The sequence below is a fragment of the Lycium barbarum genome, chromosome 4 (assembly GCF_019175385.1).
Source record: "Lycium barbarum isolate Lr01 chromosome 4, ASM1917538v2, whole genome shotgun sequence".
NCBI classification, from domain to species: domain Eukaryota; kingdom Viridiplantae; phylum Streptophyta; class Magnoliopsida; order Solanales; family Solanaceae; genus Lycium; species Lycium barbarum.
In genome coordinates, this window is record NC_083340.1 from 133,390,962 (window position 1) to 133,403,515 (window position 12,554).

At 32.9% G+C, this 12,554-nt stretch overlaps 1 protein-coding gene across 1 annotated transcript; it reads right to left on the reverse strand.

Annotated features, from left to right (window-relative positions):
- Positions 1 to 1,366: 1,366 nt before the first annotated feature.
- On the reverse strand, positions 1,367 to 11,555 carry LOC132636554 (subtilisin-like protease SBT5.3). Its single transcript, XM_060353472.1, has 11 exons — positions 11,321 to 11,555; positions 11,043 to 11,152; positions 10,829 to 10,926; positions 9,769 to 9,933; positions 5,168 to 5,276; positions 3,865 to 4,405; positions 3,287 to 3,384; positions 2,974 to 3,219; positions 2,722 to 2,836; positions 2,418 to 2,631; positions 1,367 to 2,019 (listed from the first exon to the last, which is right to left on the reverse strand). Exons 1-11 carry the CDS (start codon positions 11,393 to 11,395, stop codon positions 1,478 to 1,480), a joined length of 2,313 nt encoding a protein of 770 aa, XP_060209455.1. The 5' UTR covers positions 11,396 to 11,555; the 3' UTR covers positions 1,367 to 1,477.
- Positions 11,556 to 12,554: the final 999 nt, after the last annotated feature.

Below are 12,554 nucleotides of genomic sequence, written 5' to 3' on the forward strand. Positions count from 1 at the left end.
TTCGTGGTCAATCAAACAACACCGCATATTAATACAACTAATCTTATTCTCTCTTCAGATCTTCTTCTGCTATACATATTCATCAAAATTTCGATGGCTTGGCGTTGAAAATAATTTACTAGGTGGAAATACTTTTTTCATTATATTGAATTCTTAAAGTTCATCTAAAAATATTGTTGAGGAGCTATCGTTCCATTTGAACGGTGAAGAGGATATTATCTCTCAATCCTTAAATATTAAGGGGGTTAAAGTGAATATTTATTGACCATGCGTTTATAAATTTGGTGCATGCATTGAATGTAGATAAGTATTCTTAGCGAAAGTCACACAGGTAATTTGATGTAATCATCTCAAATAGATGATGTAATTGTCTCATCAAGATTCAAGGTGACACACTTTACACTTGAATGAGATGTAGTTATCATAACTATGTAAATACCACTATATATATAATGTACTAGGAGTTCTGTTGTTGATCGAGCTATTCACGAAGACATTCTCATGGTATGAGAGCAATTATGGGTCTTATACCATGTGCTAAAAGTAGCCATGTGCCAGAAAGACTTGGCTTACATTCTTTCTTGGAGCCAAAGGATGGAATATCATCTGATGGAGATTGCACTTGTCATATGATGTAAATTGTAACCAATAACATTATTGATGAAGAGGGTGCATGTGACATTTGGACAAAGTTGAAAAGTCCACATATTCTACAAATAAATTGTAACTAACGAAGATCACATAAAATGTGGAAAAGCCAAAAGAAAATAGTTTTTGTGAGAAAAGGATAAAAGTGTGAACATTATTATAGTGAGGTAGAATAATCAAAAGAGGGCTCTTTCTTTTGAGTGTGTAGTGTTTTCTTGAGTATTATACTAGCGATTACCAATATAAAACTATCCTTATTATAATGGATTACTTTGCTTCTCTTGGTCCGTGGGTTTTCCCTTATTCAAAAGGTTTTTCATGTTAAAATTTGATGTCCTTGTTACTTTTATTTTTGTTGATTACCGTCTCTTGATGTTCCATTGTTATTATTGTTCTTTAGAATATATTTTTTTGTGTGCTAGTTTTCCAACATATCTACTCTTGATGTGTGTTTCATATAGATGATGTAGTTATTTGAACTTTAAAGGTTCCGATTTGAAATTCTATAATAACCCGCTTGATTTATTGAATTTGAAATTTAATAGTTACACTTATTTAGTGAATTATGTAACACATATACATGACATGATTCAAAAATATAAGTCATATGAACCCTACTAGGTCCGCCGCTGCATATAATACGGACTCCATAGCTCATTGAGTCATTCAACAAAATTATTCTCATGAAATATAAAGCAGTTGCACGAGTGAACAATAGTGTCTACTTTTATATAATTGAGATGATTGCAATTTTTCGAATACTTTTGAGTGTAATGAATAGCATTATACAGGTAGCAATAAGTAGAGAAATGAATGGTACCTAAAAGTCTTAATTAGCTTTCACTACAATGGGACTTCTAACATAGTGCTTGTTATTATCAGACCATATTAACTGACCAAACACATAATCTTTTGGAGCAAAATGTCCTTTAACTTTCAGAGTAACCTTGAAAGTTTTCTCCTCTCCAATCTTTTTGAACTCCAATGTGTTTGGCTCAACAACAACAGAAATTCCAACCGGGGAGTGAATACGAGCTTTATAAGTGCCCGGGGATCCAACATTCTTCAATGTTCTAGTCACAACGACCAAGCTATTGAGCTTGGGCACTGTGATTGAGGGTAGGTTCAAATTGATAAAACTAATAATAGGCTTAGGACATTTGAAGTAACCTTGTGTGAAGAAGCTAATTTGAGTTACGTTGTACCCTTGGGCGCAGAGAAAGTTCATATAATCATCGATAGTTAAGTCATAAACCAAGCCAGGGTCCATGGCGCGGTTTGGCCATATGTGTCCTGATCCATAAGAAAATGGTGATACCTTAAGGTGAGTCGAATTTGTCATTGGCTTGAAAGTGTTATCTCGCGTTCTAGCTGCACAAGAAGAGGAGTAACAAGGCATCATAATCATATAAAGGTTCTCATAAAACTTATTTAGTTCTTATTCGGCATGCCTAATATGATCAAGAATTTAAGAAAAGTTGCATTCAGCACTTATATTGTATAACCAGACAACAAGCCGTGACCTAATGTGCCTCCCCTAACAGGCTTTATTAGATCTTCAATAGGGCCTACAATACTACCAGTCCACATAAATACATAAAGTGATTCATGCCCAACAAAGAATCCAATATATAAACGGCCCTAGTCATGTTCACCAACTATATTTACTTAGCCCCTTTTATAAAACGCAATAATTAAGTTAATGCTAGTCCACATTTAGTAAAAATTCTAACATCATATGCATAATCGAAAGGGTTGTTAAGCCCTACCAGATGTCATAATGGCAGATTTGATAGCTGCGGGGCTCCAAGTTGGATGGAGATTTTTCAGAAGGCCAACAACACCGGCAACGTGAGGGCATGACATTGAAGTGCCTGTCATTGTGTTAAATTTAACTCGACGATTATCTAAACCTATTTGTGCAGGCCCTTGATCTCCAGTAAAGGCAGCTAGTATGCTCACTCCCGGGGCAGTAATATCTGGCTGGAAATATAGTGCCGTATAAATACTCATAAGAATGGCAATATTTTCTTTAATATACTTGAAATAACAATATTGAAATGGTGGAAAAACCTTAAGAATCTCTGGTGTCACCCTATTGGGTCCAATGGACGAAAAGGCAGCCATAATTGGTGCTGGCTTCGTTCCCAATTCAGTTGTTGGCCGAGTAATGTAACCTGTAGCCGTCCTGTTCAAGCAGAAAAAGAAGGGCAATATAGAGGATTCTGGTTAAGCTATGTGCATACTAAATTAATTTGTTGTGCCATGAAAATTTTATTCAACATCATGGTTAGCATAACACGAGATTTGTAGACTGTTATATACCTTGTTGAATTAATATAAGATAAGATTTCAAGTCCATCGGAGTAACTGATAAGCGTTGCAGGGCAGAGGTAAGGCTCAGCATACATTTCACTTCCCAAGAACGCGCTGTTGAGTATAACGATACCAACTGCACCTACTAAAGTCGCTTGCATGCACTTGTCAAACGCCGGACTACCCCCTCTATTGCAAACCAAAATAGTCCCCTTTGCCTTCTTAGGGTCCAACGTCCCTCCAATGCAAAAGTTACTGCACAAGCACTTAAAAAAGTTAGATTAGTTTGTATTAAGCAGTAGGGAAGAGAAGTAATACTCACGCTTCTTGAGCTGTTGCATTGGCAATTTTAGCAGATGCACCGGTAATAATTGGGAACGATTCGCCTTTGGGCAGTGCTCCAGTAGCAAGGCTTACTCCCTGAAAACCAAAAATCCGAATACTGTTAAATCACAACATAAGCCTCGCTTATGAGAACTGATGCTTCTTAACTCCCCACAAGGAACTCGTCTCCAAAGAATATACAATCAAATCTCTCTATAACAGTCTCATTTTTTCTGATATACTTTGGCTTTTATAGCTATTGGCTGTTATACTCCTATCACAACATTTGACATTTAGTTATTGTTTGGCTTTTATAGATAAAGATTATCAAAAGAAAAGTGACTAGTAAATTAAAATCAACTAATATTTGAGAAAGGTTATTACAGAGGGTTAATTTTACAAAGAATGTACTGTTACAATGATAGATGTTGTTATAGAGAGGTAAAATATAACATAAAAAGTTGATTAAAAAAATTGGTTGCTATAATCAAATGTTGTTATATAGGGCGGTTGTTATAGAAAGGTCTGACTGCATTGTTTTGTAGACAAAAAGAATAGTGGACAAGAGAAACATACTCTGTAACGCTTATTGTTTCCTAGGACAACATAGCTGGAAAACTCGCGATCAATGGTGCTTGCCCCCACGGTAATGAGCCAAGGTGCAGTGTTGGCTATCGTACCAGGATAAGCACCAGAATTACCACCCGAGGTTACCACAACAATGCCATGCTTAACAGCATGAAACGAACCGATAGCAATACTGTCAAGGACATATGGTACGGGTAGTCCTCCCATTGATATTGAAAGCACGTCAACTCCATCATGAATAGCCATATCGAATGCAGCCAAGACATCTGCATCAGTGCACGAGTCGGATGGAATAATAGGAGGCCAGCAAGCCTTGTAAGACGCTACTCGTGCTCTTGGTGATCCTCCCTTTGCTGTGCCATTGCCATACCCGAAAATGTTTGCTCCCTCGACAAAATTGCCACCAGCTGTTGACAATGTGTGGGATCCGTGCCCTAAAGTATCTCGTGGCGTGTAGAATTTGGAGGTTACGAGAGGTCCCGCTGCAGCAGCGAATCCTTTGATGAAGTATCTTGCTCCAATCAACTTCCTTCATTGTTTAAGTAGAACTCCAAATGTCAAAAGTTATCTTGATCTTAAACTAGCATAAAACTGTATAATTCATACTTCATTTGTTCCAATTTATATGACACACTTTTCCTTTTGTGTCATTCCAAAATGTTTGACGCCGTATCATTTTTTATACAATTTTCACAACTTTCAAGTATTCAAATTTATTAAACGACTCAAATATAAACTTGATTTGATTTTTCATATATCAAACCAACTTTGAACAACTACTCTAATCTTACATTCACTAAGTAGTATATTCATAAGTGAAAAACTATACAGGCAACTACCGTATCATAAAATAAAACAAAGGGAGTATTCTTGAGGAAATTAAATTGAACTTGTTGCTTTTTCTCTTCTTACCATGCATGTAAATAGCTAGTTTGACAACTTTGATATGATGCTTTAAAGAGCAAATAGAGGGTAAAAGGTTGTTCTAAGGCAATAAGCGTTAAAGTAGAGGTTAAAGAATAAGCATTAAAGTGCATGATGGGTTGAGAAACACTATAACAACAACTACTACTTCTTAACTCAAGCAAATTAGCTCGGCTATATGATTTCTCATTGTTCATGCCAATTTAAGCCCGTCTCGGTTCAATAACATAAATAATACATAAATTTCTAAAGCAGAGTGTGCCACCTTAGGTGAATGTTCTAAAGTGCAAACAATTCTCTGTTTGATAGAGCAATGCTGATAAGATTAAAAGAAAAAGGGAAGTTGGAATAGAGAAGGAGAAGGTACCTATTGCAATGAAAGGTGGAATCAGAACCAGTTTGGCAAGTTCCTTTCCACCTTGATGGAATTGGTCCCATTCCTTCATCACTAAAGCTTTCTGACTCTGGCCAAACACCTGTGAGCATTGAGGAAATATAATCAGTATTTCATTAAGAAAAAGGTAAACAGGATACTCAACTCTTGACAAAGTTGACGGGATGATCATCAAGTTAGATTAGCTTAATTTCAAATCCCAAGAAAAAAACGTTTAGGTTCTTTCATCCATCAGCCTACGTTTTGGTGATGGAGTTACTCACTAATTATATTGGTGGGAAGTAACAAAATACCTACTAAAAAAATTTAGATCAATAAAAGTCAAAATTTGAAATTTATGAGTTTTTGACTTGTCACTAACCCATAACATTTTTAGGGTCTGTTTGGAAAGCAACCCATGTAAATGAAATTGCTTGTAATTGCACAGTTTGATATATTTGTCAGACCAAGTAATTACATGATTAACATGTATTGGGAGGGCGCAATTACACTCTCCGATTCTCAAGTTGGTTGAGAATTGAGTACACGTTGTAATTCCAAGGTTATTTTTAATTTCTATTCTTTTTCTTTTTATTTTAATTTCTATTTTATTTTTATATTCAAAATTATTTTTTATTTTAAAAATATTTCTTATATTATTTATCTTTCATTTTCTTTCTTCCCCCTCTCAACCTTTACTTCTTGTGATTTCATATAATTGCTTTTTTTAAAAAAAAAAAAATTTAAAAAATGTTATTTTTTCATTTAGCGTGATTACGTTATTATTCTAGTATTTGAAATTACACTTCCTAATGTTAGAAAGAATGAGTCATTAACAAACTTGATATATAATGAGTGATGTTATTAAAGTAGAATTCCGTTGTTGAAGAGGTTATAGATCTTTTCATTTTTTGAATTATATTTACTTAAGTTATGTTGTAACTTATTTTATGTTATGTTGGAATTTGACTTAAAAGTATCATGTTAAACCTTTTTTTTTTTTTTTTTGGATTTTGAATTTAGGCTAGATTTTCGATTTCAGTTTATTTGTTTTAGTAGTATTCACTTGTTGTTTTACATTCCATGTTGTTCATTTTCCAATTACAATTGATAGATTATTTTTTGTCAAACATTAGAATAATGTTATGACATTATATGTATAAAAATAATAATCCTTTTGTCAAACATCCAGCCCAAGATGTTCTTACAAAATGCTTGCTTTCAATTTTTATATTAACTTAAATTAACACATTATTAATTTGAAAAATATATACAATTACTTTTACAATATTATTTACAAATATGTGATTATTAATTAATATATTTTCAAGAAATAACATGTATCTTAAAAACCTAATTTAATATATCATTTATAAAGGCACATATTTCATTATGCAACAGACCAAATATAACTTCTACAATAACCATCAATAAGTTTGAGTACCTTGGCAGGGATGATAAACAGTTGAGCCCAGAATGCTTGAATACCAAATAAGACAATTTGTACTAATTGTACACTATCAGCATATGAAAGCTTCTTAGCCGTCCAAGAGGAGATTCTAGCAATGATTTTATCTATTAGAGGTTTCCATTGGATGATAGAAACCTTCCTAGTAGACAAAGGAATGCCAAGGTACTTTAAAAGGCAATTCACTAAGGCCAAAATCAAGATGATGCAAAATAGTTGTTTGAGTTGTCTGGTTCACCCCTCTCAAATACACTAAGCTCTTTTGCAAGTTTGCTTGTAAACCAGAAGCCATAGAGAAATACAGAAAACAAAAATAGAGAGCTTTGACAGAATTAAGATCTCCCTTAGTGAACAGTAATAAATCATCAGCAAAACTAAGATGGGTAATGCCCATCTTAGAGCACTTAGGGTGATATTAAAATTCTGGGTTGCTTTTTAGCCAACTAGGCACCTGCTAAGATATTCCTTACAAATAGCAAATAGGAAAGGGGAAATGAGGTCCCTTTGCTCGGGCAGTGGTCTCGCCATTAATAAGGATGGTGTAACTGATAGTCTTAACACAATCAAGCAACCAAAAAATAAACTTATTTGGAAAGCCAAGTTCCTCCAGAATTTGTTACAGGAAAATCCATTCCACAGAGTCATAGGCCTTCTGAAGTCATAACCAAGTTACAAAGAAGTCTCTTATAGCTCGGGAAAGGGTATGTACTCCTAAAGCCTCTAGTGACCTCAATCTTTCCAATTTGCAAGTCTGGAACAAGGCTGTTATACCTAAACTTTGCTGGGATTTGGCCAGTAAACAAGAAAATCTCTGAATTAAATGGATACACTCTTACTACATCAAAGGTAAGCTGTTGCATTAAATGCATATTCCTAGTCAAGCCTGCTAGATGGCGAGGAAAATTATTGGTGCTAGAGATACTTTGACTCAAGTGCATGGTGATTTTCAAAAGAGGCAAGGTATTATCAGGTAGTTGTATTACATTTTACTGGGTAGATCTCCTCATGTTATTTGGAAATGTCTTATGTTCCAAAATTCTGCAAGATCAAAGGCCATCTTCACCATGTGCTTCATCTCCATGGGGGGTTGCTTACCACTGATTGGTTGCTTAAATGGAAAATTTCTGTGGATTCAAAGTGTGCACTTTGTCAACAACACAATGAATCAAAGACCCACCTCTTTGTTACTTGTTCATTTACTTTACAATTATGGACGAGGTTACTAGTTTGGTGCAAAGAAGTGGGCCTCTTGGAGTTAGTTGGGATTAGTATGTGCTATGGGCTACCTCACCTGGTAAAGGCATATCACAAAAAGCTTGCATTTTCAGAATGGTCTTTGTTGAAGTCATACATGCCATTTGGAGTGAGAGGAACTCGAGAATTCTTCAATAGTCGTTTAGAGATGTCGATAGCATAGCTGAGAAGGTTGCATATATTTGCAATGTTAGAGCCCTTCCTGGTTGTGCTCGGTTACTGCATAGTTATAGCTTTTGAAGTAGAGTTTTTTTTATGATGTAATTAGTGTCTCTTAGTTTTTCTGCTTATGTTCTGCCCCTGAGATAGCAAGTTGTGTTTCAAAGCTTTGTTATGGTTTTGTAATTGACTCGGTGATTAATGAAATTTTTAGTTACCAAAAAAAAAAAAAAAAAAGGGCCAAATCTTTATTTTTAAACTAATCTAACTGTGTAATTACACATGTGCAACCAAATAATAGGCTTGTAATTACACCGTAATTATGTTATGACAAACAAACAACTTCTCATAATTACTATACAGTGTAATTACTAGGCTGTGTAATTACTATACCTAATTACACCAATTCCAAATATCAGGTGGCTTTCCAAACAGACCCTTAATTACTAAAGTTATAATAAAATTTAAAGTTATAACAAAATTATTTTTTTAATAAAAAGTTACCTCGACCTTCCGTAAGTATTATGAAAATCACTAAATTAATTTTTATAACAAAACAATCATTCAATTCTCATAAGTATGACATAAAATCATTAGAAAGCCATATTCTTTCAATTAAAAGACGTGTATATAACTTAAATAAATAACAAACAACTTTAATCCGAAATTAATAATCTAGTTCTCCAAATTCTTTAAACGAGCCATAGTTGATATAGCAAGCTTTCTAAATTGATTAAATCGTTGCCGTATGTGAAAATGGATTAGCCAGGTTGGGGAGAATAATGAGATCTTGATACATAAAATATATAAATCTATAGTTTATTGTCAAGTAGACACACTAGCTTCCCAGAAAGTGATTATCAAATATTAAAATATCTGTAATTAAAAAAATAGGGATCTTTACATCAATAAAGTCAATGATCCACGTGCAATTTATTACCAGCCACTTCACTTCACTTACAAGAAGAAATTGCAAAAGAAATAATAAGAAAACGAATTTATGAAGCGAAAAGACGGATTAGAGTTCATCACAAGGAATTTAAGAAAAAGTTTAAAATATGCTGAATTATTATAAAAGAATTTGACTTATATGCATTAAAGCATTATTTTTTACGCTATAGGTATATATGACCTCCTTGACAGGAAACTACCCTTGTCATAATTTATGTGGTACTGCTCGGATTTTGAAAGTCAATATTTTTTATTTTGACTGTAATTTCGGTAATGAAATCTTTAATTTTTTGAAATAAAATTTACATACTTGGAAACTAAGTAAAAAGTATTAAAACTCACAATAATTGACAATTCAAGATGTTTACAAGGCATATGAAAACATTAAAGTCAAAGAAAAACTTGTTTGACTCTTAAAATTCGAATGATGCCCTATAAATTGAGACGGATGGAATAGTAAATATAATTTGGAAAACCAGCATTACGTCAAAGAGGACCACAAGTTTACATTATATTGATACAACATGAATTGATGCACGCATAAGGTTATTAGATATAGAGATCATGAAGGCCGATTGTGATGGGATAAATAGAATTCCTTAATTTTAATTCAGAGTTTTTGAGTGAAAGCTTTGCGACCGAGAATATTCTGATAGGAGCGCTTTCCCTTTTGATGAACTTACACGGTACAAATTCAAATTAATCGAACTTGATGAGAAACAAAAAAAGTATATATAGAAAGTGAGATTACGATAACTCATACCAGAATCAATGTTGCCAATAATAATATCTTCTCCAAATCTTGCCTTCTTCCATATAGAGCTTTTAGGTATTTTTCCCTCATGCTCCAACCCCATGAAGTTCCATGATCTAGTTGTGTGTAGTTCTTTGCCCTTGTTAAAAAATACTGATACTACCTTTGGATGCTCTGCAAAAAGGTTCATATAGATACAATCATAAGCGGATCTAAAGCGGGTTTTGTCGATTAAACTAAAGTCAATTATTGCTTTTCGTTCGAATTACACGTACATGTGAAAAAAAAAATTGTCTCAAATTATGTTACATTTTTTGCTTTTCAAATCAAAACTTTTTTAATTTTGACCGTGTGTTTAAATGTAGAATCTTTAAATTTCTCAAAATAAAATTTACATAATAAAATTTACATATAAGTGAAAACTACATAAAAAGTAATATAAGTCAATAATTAATAATTTAAAATACTTAAAATGCATACGAAAAAATCAACGAACAACTCATTTGACTCTCGAAATCCAAACACCATCAGGGATGGAGGGCGTAAAATTTATATGTATAATCCGTGTCAGAACCAGGAAAATTTATATATTTTGCTAAAGGTGTTCATGGAGATATCCGAGATTTAATTTATAAGTATAAATTAAGAAGTAATAGCTGACCTATATACGTAGTATAATATTACAAAGAAGGGTGTTCAAGTCAGTGAAGGACACAATCGGGTTCATTCAGACCCATTATTTTTATGCGAAATAAAGATATATATGTGAAAACTCGCTAAAATTTCAATTAATACTAAATTTGAACCCGCTATTTTTTAATACAATCAGTCTGATGTTTAAAATTTAAAAGGTCAAACTCATCAAGTTTTAAATTTTGAATCTGTCCCTCATCCAACTAACCACCCTTCCGTATAGCTCCCCTTCCATATAGCTTCCCTAAGATTACGCTCACTGACTTAATTAGATGCTAAATTCACCTCTGACACAGTAAAAAAATGTATACTGAAGTAAATTAAAGAAGAAAAAAGGTGCAGTAAATGGAAAATCAGACCATTTAAGAATGCTTACTGGATAATGCTGCAGCTTCTTCATCTTCAAGCATGGCAGCAAAGCCATTGATGTGTCTTGTATAAGAGTAGAAAATTGCATCCTTTGCCTTTTCAACACTAATTAATATTGAGATATCAAACATGTTAGAAGAAAAAAAAGACTTAAAGGTATTTCAAGATTTGGGATTTCATATAATCAAATAATAAAGTACCAAAATTTTTCATTTACTTACCTTCCTAAGTGTGTTCCAAGAAACTCATGATGGGAATTAGTAACTCTATCAAAATCAATGGATGTTGCTTCTTTTCCATGTGAATGTCCACCCAAATACACCACATATGACTATATACAAAAACACAAATTATTTTCATTACTAAAAAAAAAATCTTAAAATTCCAACCGAAATTCTAATTTCGTCGAAAATTAATAAGCAAATATAGTATATGTAATGATGCAAGTAGTGATAACAAATGTACAATTTATAAAGAGAATTGAAAGACAAACGTTTACCTTTTTTATGGCAAATGTGGGTGTAAGCAATAGAGTAAAAAGAATATAAAGAAGAAGACATATTGTTTTTCTCATATTTTCTTGAAAAACAAAACACACACACACACACACACAAATCTTCACTCTCCACTTTGTGCAACCAGCTTCTCTTCTTCTTCTTCTTCTTCTTCCTTGTTAGTTCTTCCCTCAAAGTAAAATGAGGGAAAATCTACTTTCCTATAAACAAGGTTCCTATTTTATAAGGAGTCTTATTGGTTGAGTCACTGACCATATAGAATGAATTTAAAAAAAATAAAAATTGTAGATATTATTTTTATTTGGAAGTCATTGACTTTAGAAAGTATATTTTTATTTATGGGTTACGAACGGAATTATTGCATGTTGTATTGTATGAATCCAATTCGCTTGACTTAATTTAAATCTAGATCATATATAGGGAAAACTCTTAAAGGATTTACTAAATATTTAATGGGTCAAACATTTTGAATTTTGTTTCTTCAATCCAGATTTTATGTTAAACAGTTTGGCCCCACCGTCACGAACTATCCATAAAAATTGTCTCATTAACTTACATTCTATTTTGCCTTATCATAACTTGTTTGCATTGTCGAAAGGCTAATTGTCTCATAGTTAATTTACTTGCCTGTGGCACTATATTACAAATTCAATTGTTAATTTTTGTTAATCCAAATTTTAGGTTAAACAAATTTCCTTTCTGTATATATTAAAGAAAATGTAAAAGATTAGCATATGAAATGAGTTCCCTTGTATTGGTTATGGGACCATTAAGAAGGAATTACCCCATAAATAATAGAATGGCTCATGTTAGCTACTTTATTGTTTTATCGCAACTTGTTTATGTAGTAGTAGTAGTACTATTATCCCTCTCCAATGACCAGAATTTCTTGGATTTGAGGCTATCATAAGCATAGTAATTTGGAATATTATAGTTTCAAAGAGAATGACAAAGCGAAATATAGAAGTAGCAAATAATTCCATCCATGTGCTAGGCTAAAAGTCGTTTGGGATTGGAGAAAATACATAAATCTTCACTAAACACGATGACGGAAAGATTTTTTTTTTTTTTTTTAAAGAAAAAGTTAGAAGGAAGTAATAGAAATTTTGATACCTCAATTATTGAAAATTTTAATTTTGATCCTTGTAAAATTTGAATATGTACATTTAACCTTGGGAAAAGGGTTCAAACACACTTAAACTACGACCAAAATTGACA